Raw genomic sequence first — 22,348 nt, 5'->3', positions numbered from 1 at the left:
CGTCTCCATTTAACCCTGCCTGCTTCCCCATCTCCCCTTTCACTCCTTTAGAAAGCTTTTACGGCGGCCAATGAATATATCTTGGTAAATCATAAATGAAACACTGATTTTAATTCTGTGCAAGCACTTCCAAAAAGAAAAAAAAAATAGCATAACAGCACATCTGCTCATCGTTCATGCCGGCAGCGAACTGTGCAGCGAACAGCGATTGAATCTTAATTGACAGTATAATTTGTTTTGGAAAAACAAAAAAACTTTGTCTTCATGTTGTTTGATGGTTTTGTTTTGCTTTGCATTGTTGTGGTTTTTTTTTCCAGAGCGATCTGTTCGATGAAATCGATCTCTCCAATTTGTGCTTTGCGGAGTGCAGTACGAAGAATGCAAACCATAGCTTCCAGGTAAGTGTAAGCAATTTTCCTATAAAGCTTTATACCATAATATAATCATTCTTTATACAACTGTTACGTTGCATTTAAATTGTATTATTTACTGTGTAAAGGATTATTTTGCAAAAAAATGTACACACAAACCCACCCCGTGCATTGGTTTGATTGTAGATACCAAAAAAGCTTAGCACGGATCAGTTCATAGAAGGGTTTTTGGTTTGTTACGACTAAAGGCTACTTAAATATTAATTACACAGTTGATTAGGTTGCTCAGTTTAATTTCGCCTTAACGGGCGAACATTTCGGTTGCTGTTGTTGTTGCTCTTGCATCCATCCAACTAATGAAGGTGAAGCAATAAAAAAAAAAACAAAAAAGTAACATCAATTCAATGCGCCCTCCATCCGTGATTGAACGTAAAATGTAAATTCTTTACATGTTCGCGATCAACCCTAACGAAGAACGGTGTCCCTTCTCGGGCTGCCAGCACGGAACGGCAACGCACCGACGTCAGAGGCAGAAGCAATAAAAAGCACTGCACTTGACATTGTCTTTCGTCTAGCATCTCGCTGAAGAGTTCATTACGAAACCATCAAATGCCTCTCAATGTCGCCATCGTTCGTTGTCGCGTGTGTTTTTTTTTTGTTATTCGTCCTGGAGAGCAGAACAAAAACACAGAGCAAACTCCCGGTCGCCATTAGCGGTGGGTTTTTGTTTCGGATGTTGATCTCTAGGAATTGCAGCGACCGAAAATGGTTGCCGGGTTTTATTATTTCGTGTCCTTCCAGCACGCCAGTACACCGTGTGGTTCGTTTTTTTTTTCGTTCCCTCCCTTGCTTTGAATCATTAACATCACGTACTTGGGAAGCGTAAAGTCGTCACCAATAAACCCTTTATTGCAACGAGCGGTACATTTTTGATGCAAGGTATGTTGCCATGGAAGGTTTTTCCGTTCCATTCGGTACTGCCCGATTAACGACGCATCGGCTAGGTCAATAATTTTTCGCACTTCGACCACTGTAATCTCGGGGTGTTAATAGTGGTTTTAGTACGCGTTTGTGCGAGTTTTGATACTGCTGGTGACGGTCCACACGGGACATTAACGAAACGAATGCTCCATTGTGTGCTTAGATTCATTTTGTAATCCATGCCCGAGCTCCGATAGTGCGGTGGAAAATGATTTTCCCCAAGGTCTGTGTAGGATAGAGGTCGCGTAATATAGAGCAATTTGACAAGTAGCCAAAAGTTCGTTACACGTGATTTGACGTTTGGACGCCCTTTTCCATTCAAATGTTTTGTGTGTAGTTGTGTTGATTAATCGGGCCGGTCATAGCAACAAGATTTTTATTGTTTTAGATTTGGTTGGAGATTTGTGACGCTGTTTTTCGATTTTAGTCCGGAATAATATCTGCTGATCTTATTGGCGATTGGTGTTCAAGGCAGGTGAAAAGGCACGGAATCGGATTTTGTAAAGCGATCATTTGACAACGAGTAGGTGAGGCTCATCATATCTCCCGGTTCACAGTACGACGTGAAAGTCCGGTACCGTGTGAACTGCCCTTGCTTCAGAACACTAAGAGGTGATGACCACACACCACTTTTAACAGTTTGCTATTTTAACTAAAGGCATTCAAAACGAAGGAAAACTTTAACGACCAAGCTAATTGTGAAACTTTGCGATATAGTAAACAAAGTAGGCTAGGCGCAAGGAATCTTACACGGGCGACCAAACGTCAAATGAAATCCAAAATGGCGAACCTGTATCTTGGCTATTACTCGACCTCCATCCTACCTCAATCCTTGGCTTAGATTCATTTTATAATCCATCCCCGAGCTCCGATAGTGCTGTGGAAAATGATTTTCCCTTTGCTTTACAGCAGGGATCAAGCGGTAGGTTTATAATAACGTGTCTACAGTTTGATTTTGACAGACAATGGGCACTTTTCGCTTCCAATCCATTCATAACGCTGGAAAGTTCCACATTCAAACGGGTTTTTTTTCAAATGCAGACATTGCTGCAAGCGCGACACAGTACTGCTTTGCGAAACAGCAGACAGTGGTTTGCAATCACTGTACATCAATGTTCTTGTGGTTCACTGACACAATACCGTACGTTGATTGCGTGTTATTTGTAACAGCAAACCACAAAGCTACTTTTGAAATCTCCAAACACCGTAAAATGGCAATGTCAGTACGCACGGGTACGCATTGTGCGCTGTGGGGGTTGCTGTATCTGTCATCTAGACAGTGAATGTTCGCGCTATGTGCGCGAGCCGAACCGCGAAGCAAAAAAAAAAAAAAAAACCAGCAGGAAAAGAGCAAAACCACAAGGCGAACCTTACATATGTTTCAAAAAGAAAACAAAAAAACAAAAAACAGAAAAAAATCATGAATAGGCTGGAAAAACAAATATGGCAAACATGTAACCACTGCACATCACGATGGGCCTCCGGTACGTACTTTGCTCGGAACCTTCGCGGGCAGACAGCGCAAAGGCAAGGCCGAGTCAGTTAACGCGAACGGTAAGATTAAACATTCATCGCAAACGGAAGGATTCACGTTGTGGCCTAGTTTGTTGCCGCGTTGTGCTGTTGTTGTTTGTAATTTACCGCTGTGGAGCTTTTTTCCGGGGTGTTGTTTCCGAAACCCATGCTGTCTGACTGGTTCTACGTCGTTGCCGTTGCCTTGCGCTGGTTCGGTTGTGGCGCACCGATTTCAGTATTGTTTGTGCAGAAAATAGGAAAAATTTTCCAGCCACCATGATTGCTATGTGTGTGTGTGTGTGTGTGTATGGTGAGGTAAAGCTGAACTGAATGAAGATAACACCTTTCAGGTTGGAGGACAAAAACTCTATTAGCAAATAGAGCAGTGCAAAATAAAAGAAAAAAAGAAAACCCCCCTAAACCGAACAAATTTAAATGTGAAACCACGCATCGGTGCGTTTGCATTTGTCCTGACGCGGGAATCGAGCTGTGTGACGCTCATCACATGGATTGTGTGTCCCTTTGCAAAGCCCTGCCCTGCAGTATGTACGCTACATGTGACCCGGGGTTCGTGCACTGTTGTATACTAAGCAGGTAGGAAAATTGACGCAAAAACAAAGAGCAAAACGGATCCGGCGAAGTACGGTTTCAGCCAAAACCACCGGCAAGAACTGTTTGCTCGGCAAAGCTTTCACTTTTGCAGGGACGTGTTCCGCACAAAGCAAACGAGCAAAAGCAAGACGGCGACGCGAGAGCAGCGGGAAATGTGTTGCGAAAGAAGGTGGAATATTAAAAGAACAAAAAAAAAAGAGCAAAATAACAGAAGAGACAACCCGCAGTATAACCCGTGGTGGAAAAGCGTTGGACAAAACCGGCTCAATACCTGGTGGTGCTACGAGTCCGGGGAACGCTTTGGGATGGGATGCTATTTACATATGGTGCTCTCGGATGTGACGGTGTGATGCGGTTTGTTGGCGAAAACAGCAGACCGGCAGGATGGCGCTAGGGTCCGGGGTATATGCTGGCATTATAAATGGCGAAGAAACCTCAGCGGCCTCTATTATACGTCGTTTTGTTTGTTCGGTTCTAACGCGAGATAAAATAGCATTTTCCACCAGTGTCTTTCACTGCTCTCACGTCTCAGCGCTCACTGTACGGATTCGTACGCGCGAAAGGGGAAGAGAAAAGATACAAGGCTGGAACCACCTACCAGAAGGCACACAAGAACGATGATCCGATGAGGATGTGCTTTGCTAATTGGAAAAGGCTCCGTAGTGGGCCACCCGGTGTGGGGAGGTCTGGTGATGTGTTGCGTGATATTTCATCACTTACGGTGAAGCGCAGTTGTTGTTTGAACCAGAAGGGTTTTGCCATCGCTGGCCATTCTTCATTAATTGCCCGGTGTTGTATTCACCTAACTGTTCGAAGAACCGACCGGAAGGAAAATAGTACGCACTTGAGTGGGGGTTTTTTGGCCCAGTGGACAAGTGTTTGCGAGCACAAATACACACACATGAGCGCTAGCTGTCCGCATTTGCACTAATGAACAGTGGTCCTGTGTTACGTTACCATCTAATTGCCATTGCCAGGATTGTGATTTTTTTTGTGATTTCGGTGATGAGCGTAAGTGGACAATGATGGCGTTGTTGATTGGGATGGCATGTCAGCTTCATTGGCGTTACCTTCTAGTAATCGATGTAATGACGCATGACGATGATTGTTCGAATCGTTTCCTGGTTGAACGAGTCAGTGATAGTGGGAAATGTGCCGGGGGGAAAAAGGACAGCTACGTCGTACGGGCTCATTCAATTATTACGTTACACAAAAATCCTCCCCTCGCTGTTGTAACAAAACGTAACACTGGACGCAACCCCGCTCCATTAATTACGTAAAATTTAGTTGAACTCCCCCCCTTGTTTAAAAAAAATTGAAATTTTTTTAAGTAATCTAGTAATGCCATCGTATTTCGACTAACGCAAAAAGGAAACAATCATACTGCCTAATAAATTTACTACTCAATATTTGAATTGAACCTAATAATTTGCTAATAATTTGAACCTACTTCGATCTATACAGCTACGTTTCTGCGTACGATACTTCATTAACCATATTTGTTTTCGGGCTGTCCGTGTCTTTCATCAATATAATTGGTATCATTGGCATATACCAAGTTAACTAAACCATGTCCAGGTTCTCGATGAAGATATCAATTTCCGGAAGACGCTTCGTATACCAGTCTTCAACACCACAGATCCCAAACGAAGGATTATTATTCATTTACTAATCGCCTATTTAAAAAGCTTAAGAAGCTCGTTTGAGAGTTACATTACATAGTAATGAAGTATCGTATGGCGAATCGATATAATCTATTAAGAAAAAGAATTCGTGCGTAAATTATTTATCAATACTATTCCTTTTTTATTTATCTAGCAACATTTCTTTTGCATAGTTATCTTCTGTTAATTGTCATTCACCTTTTTGACTAACTTTTTTTTGTACAACACTGTTTTAAAATATCTAATTAAATGGCGAAAGTATGCATACATTTGTCGGTAAAGTAGATTTAGTGAATAATTTTCAGTTGAACGAAGCTGGGAGTATATAGACCTTATATAGCTCAAGTACTTTCATACGCTTGTGAGACATGGACTTTGTCTAAAACGAAACCCTCTTAGCCGCGTTCAAGAGGAAGATGCTCAGAAGGTTTTTTGGCCCCTTATGTGTGAAAGCACAATGGAGCCGCTACAATGATAAGCTCTATGAGCTGTACGGCGAACCCATTGTCGTACAGAGAATTAGACCAGCCTAGGCCCCGGTGGGCTGCTCACGTCATGAGAATGACACCGGACGACCCTGTCTAAAAAGCCGTTTTAGGTCGTCCTCATGGACAGAGGAGGCTTGGTAGGCCCAAATTAAGATAGAGGGATGCCGTTGATGAACGCATCATCGCAATAAAGGTCGTGAATATGTATTGACAGACGATGGCGCTCGACTGTAGGCGATTTAGAAGACTTCTGTCAAGCAAGTCAAGACCGCGAAGCGCCGGATAAAAATCATTTTTATCATTTAACACCCAATGGAACACCAGAAATTTAGAATGTCAATAAAAAATTGCATTTTGTTGAAAAAAAAAAAACGATTAAATTGAATTGATAAGCGTCGTAAAATTCAGCACCATTAGGACCAACTATTTTAGCTGGTATGCAGAACCTATCCAACTTCAAACATGGCCATACAAGCGCCGATCATGATGCCGTACATTCTAGTTGTCAAAAGGTGATCGTTGAAGAGTGAATTAGCGTACAAGCACTAAATGATATAGAATAATGAACTGATATATGATTAATGATTGATGTGTTGTATGAAGTTCTATGAGATAGTAGATAACTAGGATGCATCATTCTGAGACTGTTTAGAGCTCTTCATGTTCAATTGATGTGTTATGAGTCGACGATGGTTGATTCACTACTGGACACTGGAATTCAAAAGCACCATCCGAATAGACATCAGTATCATTAAGTTGGTATCAGAAGATATCAAGAAATTTGACCTTTAAACGATCAACAAGTAGATAGATAACATGGAAATTGTATAAAAATCCCTAAAATAAGTTTTTCATACATAGACTAGGAAGTGGGAATTTAATTATAATCTTTTTGTATGTTACGTAACAAACAGTAACCCCCCCCCCCCCCCCCCCCCCATCAGCGTTACGTATTAATTAAATGAGCCCTAATCGCGTTGTAAAAGGAATTATCTTTTTGAGTTATGCAAATCATTTTAAAAACAAAACTGTTCTTGTGGAAATGGTAAAGGAAAAACATATAAATTCGGATAGCTAATATTGAGTGCTTCTTGCTTCCAGTTAATTACACCTACCAGATCGCTAGTGCTGTGTGCGGAATCACGCCGAGAAATGGAGGACTGGCTGCAGGCCCTGAAGGCTGCTTCGGCACGCGAATTTTTCGAACCAGGCCCACCGGATCAACATGATTTCCTCTCCGGTCACCATCATTGGTACGTTGAGATTCAATGTGCTTGGGGCGAAATGTTAAGCAAAATTTCATCCAATTCCAACTAGGTACGCAACGTCTCATGCACGGCCTACGTACTGCAACGTCTGCCGGGAGGCACTGTCTGGCGTTACTTCCCACGGGCTGTCCTGTGAGGTGTGCAAATGCAAGGTGCATAAACGGTGCGCTGCAAAGGCAATATCAAACTGCAAATGGACAACGCTCGCCAGCGTCGGCAAGGATATCATCGAGGATAACGATGGGGTAAGCAAGGACCCAGTACGTACTTGCACCGTGAGTGCTCACTTATTGCTCTTCTCTCTCTCTCTCTCTCTCTTTTTGGGTGAACAGAACATCGTGATGCCCCACCAGTGGATGGAGGGCAATCTCCCCGTTTCGTCCAAATGTTTGGTGTGCGACAAGACGTGCGGTTCCGTGATGCGTCTGCAAGACTGGCGATGTCTCTGGTGTCGCTCAACGGTGCACACCGCCTGCCGGCCCCAGGCACCGAATTCGTGCCCACTAGGTCCCGCGCGCGTATCCATGGTCCCACCGACATCACTGCATTCGATCGGGCTGGACGAGGCGTGGGACGTCTGCAAGCCGCACGGCAGCTTCTCGCCACTGCTCGTGTTCGTGAACTCGAAGTCGGGAGACAACCAGGGGGTGAAGTTTCTGCGCCGCTTCAAGCAGCTCCTCAATCCGGCCCAAGTATTTGATCTCATCTCGAGCGGTCCTGGCCTCGGGCTGCGTCTGTTTCGTCATTTCGATCCGTTTCGCATACTGATCTGCTCGGGCGACGGATCCGTCGGCTGGGTGCTTAGCGAGATAGACCATCTAAACATGCAAGTAAGTACACGGGCTCTTACACCGGGTACTCTTTCCGGGTTCGTACGGTTTGTTCAGTTGGTCGAAAATGTCGGGCAAATTAGACGCGCACACGTTCTGCTTCACTCCCAACGAGGCACTTTGTTCGAAGCAACTACAGCAACAAAAAAAGCTCATCTCATTAGGAACCGTCCTGAAAATGGTATGCTAATAAGATGGTTTGCCGTGGTGTCTGTGCCGCAGAACTGTGCGCTTAGTTTCTTCGTTCGTTTTGGGTTGTCGGCTACACGCAAAACATTCGACCGGACGCACCAGCTGGTACAATTGCAACCTCCCAGCTTTCGTCTGGACGCCACCCAAACGGAAATGCTACGACGAATTCCCATATAATACGATGCGTCCTGTCTGTCATAGACGGTGGAAGTTGTATGAAGGACAGACTTATTCCGACCATGACCAATCCGGGTGTCGGGTACCAATTGTGACGCAGATTTCGCCAGGAAGGTCTGGATGGGATGTTCCACTTCAGTTGTAAACTGAAGGTCTGCAGTTAAATGTCAAGGGTACGAATTATGGCACGTTGCGGTATAAAGCGATTCCTGCCAAGTGTCTCACTGGAAACTCACTACTAAAGCTGCAGCTATACCAACCACGCGTTACGACTAAAGTGGTTAAGCAATGGTATAACCATAGCATGGCGATTTTATGATCGGTTATTATGATTACTCCTTTTCGCAAGGCTTTTCGCTAAGCTTTAGTGCTCATTTCCGATTTAAGCAAAAGATTACGTCGTTGTGAAACTGGAAAATGTACCCAAGATAGGAAGTTTGCTGTAAAAGTTATACCTTTGCTCCTAATGTTTGTTTTCCAAATAATTGTACATGGAATTTTGGAGCAATGTTTTCCCAATAAATATTTGTTCTAGCGTTCCAATATCCCATTATTGTGTCCGCCAAGGTACACAACGCTGTTAACCTGTATGCTTTTTCTTTTTACTTTGAGCTTCTTTCAAAGTACAGATCGTAGACAGCTCGTTCGAAAGACGGATATGAAAGTTCCCGGGGGCCACGAAGCGCTATGGGCGCTTGAAATATGTCCGACTAACGTACTGACATGACCAACCGTTCCACGGTTGGATAAGAAACCACTCCCGCCCGCAGGAAATGAGTTATACGAATTGTGTATTGCGGGGGGGGCGGGTGGTTTGGGGTCGGCCAGGAATGGTGAACAGCAAGGATGCAAGAAAGAGAAAAACGCACAAAGCTCGCACCCAGTATCAGCATGAAGCATCTAAACGGAACTCTACCCATCGGAAGAAGGGCAGGATTAATATCTAATGAGAAGAACGGAACCCTTGCGAAGGGCTAGACGGATGTAACCGAGCAACGGTTATGATCACGTTGATGAGGAAGCGGTGTGGATGTTTACAGGCCCGCCTGATCACCGGATCACCGGCAATGCGGGAGCCTGGGTATCACGAAGGGCGGAAGGAAAAGGTAATGTCCTGTTTGATGATTAAGGCACAAATCCAAGTTTTTGTTTGATGTTATGTTTGTATGTGTTTTGGGCGAATGATAACGGCTTCGTATGCCGTTGGCCATGTACGATGGGTGAGGAAAATAATATTGTACTACGAAAAAGGGAAAAAACGATTGAACGTGTTTCAAGAAAGCATAGATATATTCCCTAAAATGTTAAGCCTCTATGTTCGCGACTGTAGGACAGCGCTCCCGAACCGGGGACCATTTTACCAGTGGCTCACATGTGCCGGCTATGGCAGCATTTCTCAATGCATCGCAAGATACATTATTCCACTGTTCCGCGACCTTCACATCCATACTACCTCCTGAAGCTGAGCAGTTAAGGCGGCTGGTCGGTCACTCATAGCGAGAGTTTAATAAACGGAAAAGTTAAAACTTTTATCCCAATTTGAGTAGGAGCAATTCCTTTCTTTATTACTCGCTTACTTATCAAGCGCTACAACCGCTTCGTGGTCTTTTCCTGCTGGAGGAGTCCTCTAAACCACTCACGGTTCAGCGTCGTCATCAGCAAATAGATTTTCCCTGCCTTTCTGGCGGACCCATCAACGCCATCACTCCATCGCAAATTGGGCCTATCACGCCTCCTCTGTCCATGTGGACAAACTAAAAGAATTTTACTAGTAGGGTCGTCCGGTGTCATTCTCATGACGTGACCAGCCCAGCGGAGCCTGGCGAGTCTACTCCGCTGTACGAGAGTAAGTGCGCCGTATCTTAATATCAATGCTGTTGTCGGTGTTGATCTTGGATCCAAGATAAGTGAAATTTTTGTCGACTTCAAAGGTGCGGTCACCTATCCTTACGTTCTAGCAGGGCCGTGGACAGTGTCACCATCAATTTGATTTTTGCTTCGTTAATCTCCAACCGATACGTTCCGCCCAACGATACGTAGGAAGAGTCGTAAACCAATGATGTCTATGTGATCAGCGTATGCCAGGATCAGGGATGAGTTGTAGAAGATGACCGCCGAAGTGTCCACCTTCGGGTCGCGGTCGCTAGCTTGAAGGGTGATAGCAAAAAGCACTGAAAGTTTTCCATCCTCCATCACCTGGCATGTGACGTTGGGCATTATCATTCTTACTAGTCTGGTAAGTTTGGCTGGGATTCGAAAAGAGTTCAGTTCTGGCTATGCTGTCGTATGCGGTTTTAAAATCGACGAAGAGACGAAAGGAGTGCAGCTGCTGCTCCGTCACTAGTTAGAGCAATTAAACATGGCAAAAGAATGCTGAAAGTGTCTAAATAGTTTACGCTCATTTGTTCTGTAGAACAAGACTGATAATAAATCCACCAAGCAAACTCGGTTGGCATTAAAGGCTAAGTGCCTTTAGTGACTATGGTCAAACAATTTCTTCCTCGTACAACTGAAAGCCATTAAGTTGGAAACCACTGATCAATTTGATTACATTAGACGAACGACTGGCTTAAATTCGTTCGTTCGTATATGATGGTTTGTATTTGTATTCAATTAATGTTCAAACTGTTCATATTCGAGACTAACAACGGCCGAGCATTGTTTCGAAATTGGAGGTAGTGGCTTGGTTTAATGTTGATAGTTTTCTTTGTTTTTGGAAGTAAGCTGAATCGGCATCGGGCACATGAGTTTTACCGATACAGAGATAGAGGCGTTTAAATAAATTCAGTCTCGTATGGGATATAAATGACTGTGGGTCCCATAAATAACATAAGGTAAAGCCATAGCTGTTGTAGCTAACATTTAAAAAAATATATGAGCTGTTTTTGTTTTCTTTCAAAATTATTTTTCTAAATTAACCGTTCACATGCGGTGTTGGTTCACATACAGGTGTGCCTGGTTAGAAAACATATTCCCCTCAGGCTTGGGTGTGTAGCGTACCAAATGACAAAAGTTTAATGCATTTTTTGTCGTTTTTATTTGCGCTTCCGAGAATTGATTAAAGTTCGCAGCTTGGCCTTTGTGAGCGATTTTTTTTTCATTCTAACTTTTGTGTAATCAGTACGGAAAGTCGACATAAAGCGTAGCGCACGAAAGGTGTGTGTGTTTTTTTTTTTGCGAAACACATTTTCCATAAATTGATGGTTGGCATTCGAATAACAACGCACTCCACACGTCACTTCTTACAACCCCCCCCCGCAAAACGATACTTCCCGCTGTAGAATGTCGCGATGTACCGCTCCGGTAATGGTAACGAATTAAACTTTCTCGATTTTGTAAATTCGATCAAGGTGAAAGTTGTTGTTGAGAGTGTTTACTGACTTTTACTCGTTGCAGAAACAATGCCAAATAGCAGTCCTTCCGCTGGGAACGGGAAACGATCTGGCACGAGTCCTTGGCTGGGGAAGCTCCTGCGATGATGACGCACACCTGCCGCAGCTTCTGGAACGGTACGAGAAGGCCAGCACTAAGATGCTTGACAGGTAAGTGTAGAAGGAGTTGGAAAGGGGGGCATGCGATAAGAGTGTGGGCGCGTGAAGATTTTGTGGCACGATGTTTCCATCCAATCGACACTCTGACCCAGTGGAAATACACATCGACTGCCGTGTGCTAAACATATGGAAGACAAGCGCAAATTATCGCAAATATTGTTGGTTTTTGGGTCACGTTTCTTGTGAGGTTTGTTTGAGCTTTGGGTTTTAATTATTCAGAATATATTCCGTGATAAATAGAGTGGACACGTGTCGAGAAAACAAAGTCGGTCGTTTAATATTCCCACGTTACAGCACGCTGAACCATTTCCGCTTAAATTTTTTCTTCCCCCCCACAGATGGAGTGTAATGGTATTTGAGCGCGATATTGGCATCGCAACAACGCGGACCCCGAAGATGTCGATCTCGCACTACGCCGATCCGCTGCTATCACAGTACGAGGACAGCGCACTGTGGCATCTGCAGTCAATTGTGTACAACGAAGACACGCAAATGATGATACAATCGACGAGAATCCTATGCGAAACGGTCAACGACTTTATCGCTAGAGTAAGGGAAACCAGCTCCGACGAAGAGCAATTAAGCGTCAAATGTGATATTTTAAGGTACGACTTTTACTTCCCTCCCGAAAAGTTTAATTAAATCGCTCACCTGTTTGTTGCATACGTGTTGTTTTTTTCTAGACAAAAGTTAGGAATGTTATTAGATACTCTGAAGGATGAGGAAGCTGGTCTTCACGGTGACGACGAATTATTTAGAACACTGAAAGAAATTGCTCAAAAAAGTGCCTCAGAAAGACCAATAGATACGTAAGTAGCGCCAGTAGCAGCTTTGCGAATTTTCGAAACGATCCCGGTATGGCCGAACCGGTTGAATTGATTGATTTTGCCTTTTCACAGAAAAACAATAGAGAAAAACGAGAAAGATAAACTGAATTCCAAAGAGCGCATCAGTAGAATAGACCGTCGTTCGGAAAAGGAAGCACTTTTATGCCGGGCCAACAGCCTCAAGCGAGCAATACATGAAGTGGTGGAGATGAGCGAAAAAGTAATACCGTACGCACCACAGAAGCGCCTTTCCGTGCCTATGAACACACTTAGAGGTTAGTGGATTGGGGGTTTCAGAGGGTTTTTTTAAACGCATCTAACCAATACGCCTTACAGCCACCGCTTCCTCATCGGACAATTCCGCCAACACATCGCCGGCAACGTTGCCACCACCTCCCGGCATGATATCGCCCTCGGTGTCTACATCACGATTGACCTGCATTTCACCCCTGCCAGATATGCGGCGCGATTCGATGGATGAACACTTTTTCAGCACCCTCAATCTACCGGTTCCGAAACAGTTTGCCGACGGTGGCAGTCGCCGAAGCTCGGGCGTACCGGAGTCGTATCGCATCTCCAGCATCGAGGAGCTGGAAGAGAACAGCATTCACACGGAGCCAAAAATGGCGGAACCCATCCTCGAACCACCGCTGGAGGGTGAGTCTGAACTGGCGACCGACAATCAGGCCAGGGATCAGGATGATACGTTGAACCAAAAATCCACGACCACCACGACGTCCGATTCACAGTCCACGACCGCACCGTACGACTTTTCTTTCGAGTCGGACACGAAGACGGTTAAGTTTGATCTTGACCCGAACAGCGCGTTCGAGCGGTTAGGGTTTAAACCGTTTAAGAAAACGATCGAACAGCATCACCAGCAGCAGATGGCTGGGTTGGGCAATGGGCATCACCGTAGCGAAGGTGGCTACATGCAGTTTCAACCTATTGAAGTGTACGAGCGTAATTATTATCGCACCCAAGCGCAACGCTTGAGCGCCACCGGTACGTGCAAGGTTGGTCTGGCTGGTTCGGAACCGACGTCATCGAAACCTGGCTCGTCGTGCAATATGCTGCAGGTGCCCACTATTTGCATTCCGAGTCTTGAAAAACCACCGGAGAACATCTATTTTAGTGAAAACATTACTATCATCGATACGGACATGCCGGTAAGTGGATTTGCTGCGAGGGCGGTAGTAGACACGGTGCGGTATTTATTGTTTGCTCTCGACAGGAACGATCGTCTTCGGATGAGGTACCCGGCGATGGCAGTGATATCCTATCAGCAATAAGCAACGAAGAATGTAGCGTTACGTCGGAGATACTCGACAGACAATCAGATAACAACTCGCAGGTGCATGTAGGAGATATTATACAGGTTAGTTGGCTTTGTTTGTATCAAAATTATAATCGCTCACTAATCCATTCAATCACGGCAGGACTTGGACAACGACCGCTTCAGCCATATCGATTCGCCGGAAACAAGCGACACAACGGAAGCGTTACACGGCGAAAGCCTGATGGATGACATAAGCTCAGTGCTGGGACAGGATTTGCTTGGAGCGTTACAGGATAATACGATCACGGAAGACACCACCACCCTGTGCACGCTGGATCACACGAAGCGCAGAAGCTTCAAGGCAAAGCAGCAGCGCAACGACGCCGTCGAGCTTGAGCAGTGCGGGTTCGAGAACCGTGTGTTCGATATCGACAACCGGTGCGATGATCAGAAAGTGAAGGAACCCCGATTTTGCAGCTTGGCCAAGTTCGTGGAAGGGAACGATATAGCGCGCAAGAGCTTCAAACGACCGCACCGGGGCATGACGCGTAGCCTCGGGACAGGATTCACCAACCGGCTGTCGGTCGGCGAGAATGAGTACGAAAACATTAAAACATTTGCGCGCAACTTGCTACCGATACACGGCTCACCATCGGATATGTCTGTGTCGGAAACGGATACGGTGCGCTCGTCTGGCTTCGAGTATAAGAAGCTGGTGTCTGCGGCCAATCCGGAAGATGAAGATGAAAGTCTGCCAGATGATGATTTAGGCGAGCGATCATCTACCGACAATGACGAACCGCAGGGTCATGCACACGCGGCGGAAGATGATGATGATGACGAGGAGGAGGAAGAAAAGGAAGATGATGAAGAGGATGGGCGTGCGGATGAGGATGATGACGGTGAAGACAAACAGGTTGATCACGATGAGCACGAGAAGGATGATCGAAGCGAGAAAAGCTTCCGGTTACCGTGCATCCCAACGATCAACGTGGTAGTGGAGCCACCGTCTCCTGCCATTAGCGATGAATTGCGATCGCTACGGGTGCCGGAGATACGGCGCCACTCGGAGCACACGCCGAATCTGCTGGCGCCGCGCGAAATCGACATCAATCGCCGGCACTCGAACAACAATCCAAATCTGTTGGGTTTCGATTCGGAACACATTCGCTTCCTAAACTGCTCCCCAGCTGCATCGCGGCGCATTAGCAGTGGCAGCTTGCTGTTTAAACCGGAGGGTCTGGGTAGCTCCAAGAGTAACATCTTCAGCTCCAACCTGGGACTGTTTAATCTGGACAAGGACTCTGATGGCAGGGAGGACAGGAAGAAGGAGGAAAAGGAAGAGCGAGTGAAGAAGCTACCCATCATCAACCCTCTCGTCCGATTGCCGTCCTGGCCAAGTAAGTATAGTACAGGGTGTTAGAAGTGCAAGTAGATTGAAGATTCGTTCATGACTTAATCAACGTTTTTTTTTGTTCCAAACACTTCCAGATGTAAGCACTGGAACCGGTTTCATATCGAAGTGTTTGCTCGCTAATGCCGACACCTTGTGCGCTGCCGTAAGTCCACTGATGGATCCGGACGAGACCCTGCTCGAAGGATATTACGAGAAGGCGGTAATGAACAACTACTTTGGCATTGGCATTGATGCGAAGATTTCGCTCGATTTCCACAACAAGCGGGAGGAGCATCCGGAGAAGTGCCGATCGCGTGCCAAGAACTACATGTGGTACGGTGTGCTTGGGTCGAAACAATGGTTGCAAAAAACGTACAAAAACCTGGAACAGAAGGTACAGCTCGAGTGTGACGGACAGCGCATTCCGCTGCCTTCGCTGCAGGGCATCGTAGTGCTGAACATTCCCAGCTTTATGGGCGGTACAAACTTCTGGGGCAGTAAGAAGGAGGACGACTGCTTCCTGGCACAGAGTTTCGACGATCGCATACTGGAGGTAGTGGCAGTGTTCGGATCCGTGCAGATGGCTGCGTCACGGCTTATCAACCTACAGCATCACCGGATAGCTCAGTGTCAGAGCGTTCAGATTAATATTCTCGGTAGGGGCCGACGAAGAAGCGTGTGTTTCGTAGGATGATAGAATTAGTCACTACCATATGCTGTTACTTTTTTGTAGGTGAAGAATGCGTTCCGATACAGGTGGACGGAGAGGCCTGGTTGCAACCGCCAGGCATGATCCGGATCATACACAAGAATCGCGTGCAAATGCTGTGCCGCAATCGTAGCCTTGAGGTGTCGCTGAAGAGCTGGCAGGAGAAGCAACGTCAGCATAGTATCAGCATCGCACGGGAACAACCATCAACCGCGTCCGAGCATCACGTCGCTCCTTCCGAGGATATGTTTTCGGAGCGTGAAACGTATCTGCTGCTGAACTTCATCGAATGTGTCAGCACGCTGGTAAAGTGGGTGAAGTTTCTTATCATATCACACCCATCGCTGCAGCCGAACCTTTACGTTGTGGCCTCAAAGACAGCGGATGCGCTGGAGTCCATCCATCCGGGTGGCAAAATCATCGAGGGACCAAATCTTCGCCGGCAGCTAACACAGTTGGTAGGTTGATGTACCGTATTTTAGCGTGTATAACGACCCCCTAGATGTATTTATTTCTTGGTCAATATCAGAAACAATAATTGTTTCTAAAACAATTGGAACAATTTTATTGTTACATTTAATTTTGAACATCACAATTCATAATACTCTTTCATATCGTCCTCACTGGCGTTTTCAAACACATTTTCATTGTCATCATCCCCGTCAGCACTATCTTCAAAAATTGCATGATCCTCAGTCCCATCAAGATTGTTACTGATTTCGCATTTTGGAAAGGATTTGACGACAATCGCTTCGCTGACTCCTGACTATACAGTATGATCGTACCATTGTCAGATCGCTGGAATGGCGGGTTATTCTTATTCTTCCTGAAGGAGTCAGATTCGAATCAGCCCCTTTTATGCACTTACTCCATTATTCTTTACTTATCATACCCTGAAACGGGTGTGGTTGCAGTTGACTGGTTAGACCTCCAGGAATGACTTCCAGAAACGTTTTGCTTAGAGGAACAATTTGTTTAACTTCTGCTGGTAGATGACCTCTAAAAGCATACAGTACTAGCATTGATGATTTTTCATAGGAGCTCCAGGTCTCTTGTTCCAAACATTATTAAACCACATACTCATCCTTGTCTTATCCATCCATCCTTTTATTTCAACAAAACGACCTTTAATCCATAAAGCTAGAACGGAAAAGTTACTACGCTTGTATAACGACCCCCTTAATTAGACGTTGGTCATTTTTGACCTAAAAGGGGGTCGTTATACACGCTAAAGAGAAGATTGTATATGGTCCCTTACAATTTGCCCTTTTGCAGGTTCGATGCGCTAGACAGCTGTACGAGGATACGTGTGAACTGTTGAGAGAGCGCAGCCATAGTCTGATACTCCGCGAAGATCTGGAGACGAAGCTAAGTGTTTCGCTGGCAAACATGGAAATGGAACTTGGTAAGTGCACGCTGCAGCAATCGTCCGAGACCGGTGAGACAAGGGTGTATCTGAACGTGTTGGCACCGAACGAAGAAATCGATCATCGCAAAAAACAAAAGCCGTTCTGGTTGCGGTTCCGCAGCGGGCACAGCTCCCATCACGGTCCGGCAGCAACGGGAACTGTATCGAAGGCAGCAACAACATCACGTGAGACGGTCAGTAACTGGGGTGTGGGCGAGGTAGTTACATGGTTGGAAGCGATGCAGTTGTCGGAGTACGTGGACAGCTTCATCAAGAATGACATACGCGGAAAGGAGCTGCTCACACTGGCGCGCCGTGATTTGAAGGACCTAGGCGTAACCAAAGTCGGGCACGTGAAGCGTATTCTGCAAGCAATCAAAGACCTAGGAACTGGGTAGATGTGCGACAACAGCGATGATGCTTCGCTAACGATCGATGCATACACATAACGAATCATCACGCTATGAAACGAAACGAACGAAAAATCCACCATTGGATGTGATTTCGGCGCAGATAAGATCTCAGCCTCGGCGAACGATGGACAGTATATCTAACAGGAATGTAAGAGACATAACTTAAAACTTCGATAAAAGCAACTAAAAGACTTTGGTATCTGTCGTATTTAGTAGCGAACGCAACGTAATCTACCATAAGGGGTATATACCAGCATAAGAGTAGATTGATAAGGAAATGCTGCTGACCGGCTGATTCAGAATTTTTGTACCCTTCCCAACTGATTTAGCAATGGCAGTAAACATAGTTGCGGCCTTTTTTCCATCCCTTTCTTCAACGGCCATAGACATCTCTGCCAGCAACTATTGCGATGGTACAACCCGAAGCAAGAAAAAAGGATGCATTATCGCTGTGAAGAGGTAAAGCAAAACACACGATACAAGGTCGTGACGACGTAAGCAAATCACTTATTGTATAACATATTCCGACTACAAGATGTCGTTATGCGTAACATCTTACACGTCGCATAGGTTAATCGTAAATATGATGAGCTGTTGATTGTGTGTAATTTAGTTTCTTCCCTTTGATCGTTGCTTGGCCGTGGTCCCGGAATACGATTGTATAGATCGTAAAGAACGCAGAGGAAAATCTGTTCCCAGATTCGGATACGCTTTCACAACTTCGGCTCGATGGATCGATTCGTCCATTGTGCATGACGAGTCATGCTGTGTATGACTAAAATCTCAAAAACAAAACGCTAAACTCGTGTCGTTCGCGGTGAGCAAACACTTCTGTCGAACAGTAACAAACAGTGCGGTCGGTACACGAGCGGTCGTCATCCTTTTTGTGTTCCTGTTTAGTACTGTTGAATGTTTACTATGTACGGATTAGGTATATTGGATGGAGCAAGACGCGTGTTAGTTGTGATAAGTGAATATTATTGAGTAGAAATATCGTAATAGCGTAATCTACATTAATAGTCGAGTGGACTTTAGTTAACCGAGCACAACCACTAACCATTGGAACCAGTCAGCCCAAAGAAAAGGGTAAATGTTATCTCATCGAATATAAACAAAACAGATCAAAGCAAGCTACTTATACACTTTACATGATTAAATATACAGAACGTAAGGATATACTAAGTCTTATACAAATAATAGAATATACATATACAATTAGATTGTAACCCTATCTATGCGTAAACAAATGCGCAATCACCGCAGAATAAGTGAACCGATCATGTAAATTGTATGATGTCGGTAATCTTCAGACAAAACCAAAAAGCAAACAAACAAACCAAAACAAAAAAAAACAAACAATCGATCCTGGATGCATTAAAAACAGAAGAGTTAAACCTATGCAATTAAATCGTATAATAAAACAACTAATGTCTAAAAACACTAACGGTCCCAACTACTAAAGATTACATTTCCAATCAATTTATCAATGTGACCGAATAAGACCAGATTTTAATCAGAACGATCGAGAAGCATTTGATCGAGGCCGTTCCGGAGAGAGAGAGTTTCTGGAGAGAATATGAACATAAAAGCGATTCAATTTTCAGTAGACATTGTAGCATCATAGTTATCATAAATCAATCGTTTGTGTTTATATTAAAAAGAGTTATCTAAACAAAAAAAAGAAAGAGAGAGAGAGAGAGATAGAGAGAGAGAGAGAGTGGGAGAAAAACAACATAAAAGGATAAACATTAACAGTAAAGAAGATAACAGACGATAAAGCTATCAAGTATAGATCTCAATTGAAACAAAAATACGCTTTCCGCAATCGGGATGTTTTCCATTCGAAAGACAATCGTAGTATGTGTAGTTGAAAGTTGAATTAAAAGTTGATAAGAAACGTAAAATAACAAAATCACAACATCACACAACCTTCGTACACACTTTAAAAAAAAAGTTTTACGGGCAAATTAAAACCAAAATTAATACCTTTATAGAGTAGTAGCGCGGTTATTAAGCGATTAAACGTAGAAATGATGTACTGTTACCTGTAATTGGTGAGTAGTTCTTAAAGCAAGTGTTTATCCGCGATGGGCGCGACAGTTATGTAATATGATCTTCTATTTGGAGTTTCTGTTGTGTTTCAACATGTATGTGTGTGTTTGTGTGTGTGTGTGTGTGTTTGTGTGAATGTAGCCTAAAAGGCTGAAGAGAAGAAAACAAAACAATGCTATTGGACGCCTTTTTTTCTAGACTTTTATCATCGATCTCAAGCAAGAGATTTACAAGACTTCCACTGTGGAAACCTAACTGTCTTTACGTTAAGCATTAATTATTGCTGGGGTATGGAGGATAAATAAAAGAGCACAGGAGGAAAATACTGTGCAGGAGCTAATGGACGAATGGAGCATGATGCGGTAGAATGTATCACGTCGATGCCTAGAATCGGGAGAAGCGATATTAAAACGGATGCCTACGGATGCAGGACGTTTCAATTATGAAAAAAGTTTACTGAACCATAAAGGAACATTTAACAATTAAACTAAACACTGAGCAAATATAAGCTGTAGCAACTTCTTATCGATATTGGCAATTTGTTAGTAGCGAAACAGATGGATGTTGATCATTGACTGTTTCGCGATAGATGTTGGTAGTATCTCTAGTAGTGATATGGATAGGTTACGCAAAACAAAACGAAATCATTTAATCATCATCGAGCCTGCCTATAATATGCGGTGGACATAAGACCATGCATCCGGATTACAACCACCGTAAATTTCCATTAAAAAAAAAAACAGTTGTTTAGAACTTGCTAAGTTTCATCGGATGATAGTGTAAGTGTTCCGGGATGGAAAAACAAAACAAAACAAAACCCAGCAAGAACAATCATCGAAGGTGTGCTGTAAGAACGTTTCGCTCATTTTGTTGGAATGCTTTCCATTTAACATGTCCCTTACCCGCACAGCAATAGTGGCCTCTCGATTGGGCACACACTACTGCAATAAGAAACGCTGTCAAAATAGTAATTTAGTTTAGCACACTTTTGTGCAGCAGCAGCAGCAACGAACGAGGCCAACAATTTACCATTAGCATAGCACACAGCGCATGAGTTGCTTTCGTGACGCATGACTTAAAGGAAGGGAAAAAGTAAATCATTAATGAGCAATATCGATCATTTCAGTGCAGTCGGCAATACTTTACTTGCAGTTCCGTTGATTCGTTGGAATGGAATACAATTTTCCCAACGCCAAACGCGCGCGGTAATGTTTGAATGTTGCTTCAGCTATCGTGAACGCGGGCGGGCGATAGTGCCGTACGCAATAAGATGAAATTTCTCTGCAATTGATGATTGAGATGCAATATGGCTACGCATGGCTTAATTAGAATAACCCACAAACCTTGTAACCTTGCCCTGGAGGCATTAATTGTATCATTGTAGTTGTAACTGTAAGCAAATGATGGAAGGTTAGCATGCGGACGGTGGCGAACTTGAAACGTATCAACAACCCAACCCTATCTGTTTGGTGTCGATTCTTTGTTTAAGCACCGCGTCTAGATACGTCTAGTTGAGAAGTCAGTCACGTATTGAATAATGCAGTTTATATCGATTAAGCTTAGCTTACCTGTTGGGTGCATTAGTTAATGTTTTGTGTTTAGCTACTTGTTCTAGGCTGCAGCATATAATACGTTAGGGGAAGGTGCATGCGAACAGAATGGGCCATAAAACGAGTAAGCAAAGTCACACATGCTGCGATCAGTGGGTCAATCACAGCTGGTGAAATAATCTTACCAAACATAGACCAACTAAATGCAAACGGTGGCATGTGCTGCAGAGTGAGGCGTGGAGGAGGCATGTTTTCCTGTTCAGCAGAAACACAATTTCTGACCACCTGTAATACCTGGCCACGCAATTTCTTTAAAGCGCACCACGCACAACGGACCAATCCAAATCAAACCAGCAACCAGGATACAAACAAACGTAACTAAAATAGAGCCTGTCTGCGCTTCATACCCGCCCAATTGACCAAGCTAGTCACTAGTGCATCTAGACTAACGCTCAATTGCGGTACGTAAAAGCTATCCTATCCATAGCAGTTCTTTGCAGAAATGAGCTCAAGCCAAAACCAGTGCAACAGTTTACAGAACGCCATTGCGCAATGGTTATGAACATGTTAAGAACAATTCACATCGTAATTACGTTTCGTCTGATTGTACAACGCAACATAACGCAGTCGAGTACTACGGGTATTAACAAATACAAAAAGTGTACGCATTTCACAGCTAAACCTTACGGCATTGAAACTGAGAGACGATAAACCGGTACCAGCTATCGAATAGATACGACGATTCAATTCATTATTTTATAATTGCATTTAAGCTATGAAATGGACATCGAAGTGTAGGAAACCTGCGAGCGCTTCCGAGCGATGGGAAATAGTTTTGAGTTTTGGATTGTTTTACTACGGTTATTTGTTTACTGTAATTATTATTGAAATCGTAAGTGATGTTTTGAACTTTATGCTTTCACCCCCGGCAGTTGGTTACTTTAAACAATTCTTCCAGCAGACGTTTACTTCTACATAGTCCCGCTGTATGATGCAGCATTAGATATTAGATGCGTACAGTTTATAATACATAAAAGTTACAGCATTAATGTAAGCATAAGCAAC

At 44.2% G+C, this 22,348-nt stretch overlaps 1 protein-coding gene across 1 annotated transcript; it reads left to right on the top strand.

Moving 5' to 3' along the window:
- The first annotated feature begins 317 nt into the window (after positions 1-317).
- On the top strand, positions 318-22,315 carry LOC128299661 (diacylglycerol kinase eta). Its single transcript, XM_053035681.1, has 14 exons — positions 318-398; positions 6,733-6,884; positions 6,949-7,144; positions 7,232-7,729; positions 11,495-11,640; positions 11,988-12,254; positions 12,333-12,458; positions 12,549-12,751; positions 12,813-13,645; positions 13,711-13,854; positions 13,916-15,155; positions 15,247-15,807; positions 15,885-16,318; positions 17,136-22,315. Exons 2-14 carry the CDS (start codon positions 6,784-6,786, stop codon positions 17,664-17,666), a joined length of 5,280 nt encoding a protein of 1,759 aa, XP_052891641.1. The 5' UTR covers positions 318-398; positions 6,733-6,783; the 3' UTR covers positions 17,667-22,315.
- The last annotated feature ends 33 nt before the right edge of the window (positions 22,316-22,348 follow it).

The sequence above is a fragment of the Anopheles moucheti genome, chromosome 2, assembly GCF_943734755.1.
Source record: "Anopheles moucheti chromosome 2, idAnoMoucSN_F20_07, whole genome shotgun sequence".
Classification (NCBI taxonomy): Eukaryota; Metazoa; Arthropoda; class Insecta; order Diptera; family Culicidae; genus Anopheles; species Anopheles moucheti.
The sequence above is the reverse complement of the archived record's forward strand: the minus strand, read 5'-3'. Positions and strand labels throughout refer to the sequence as shown.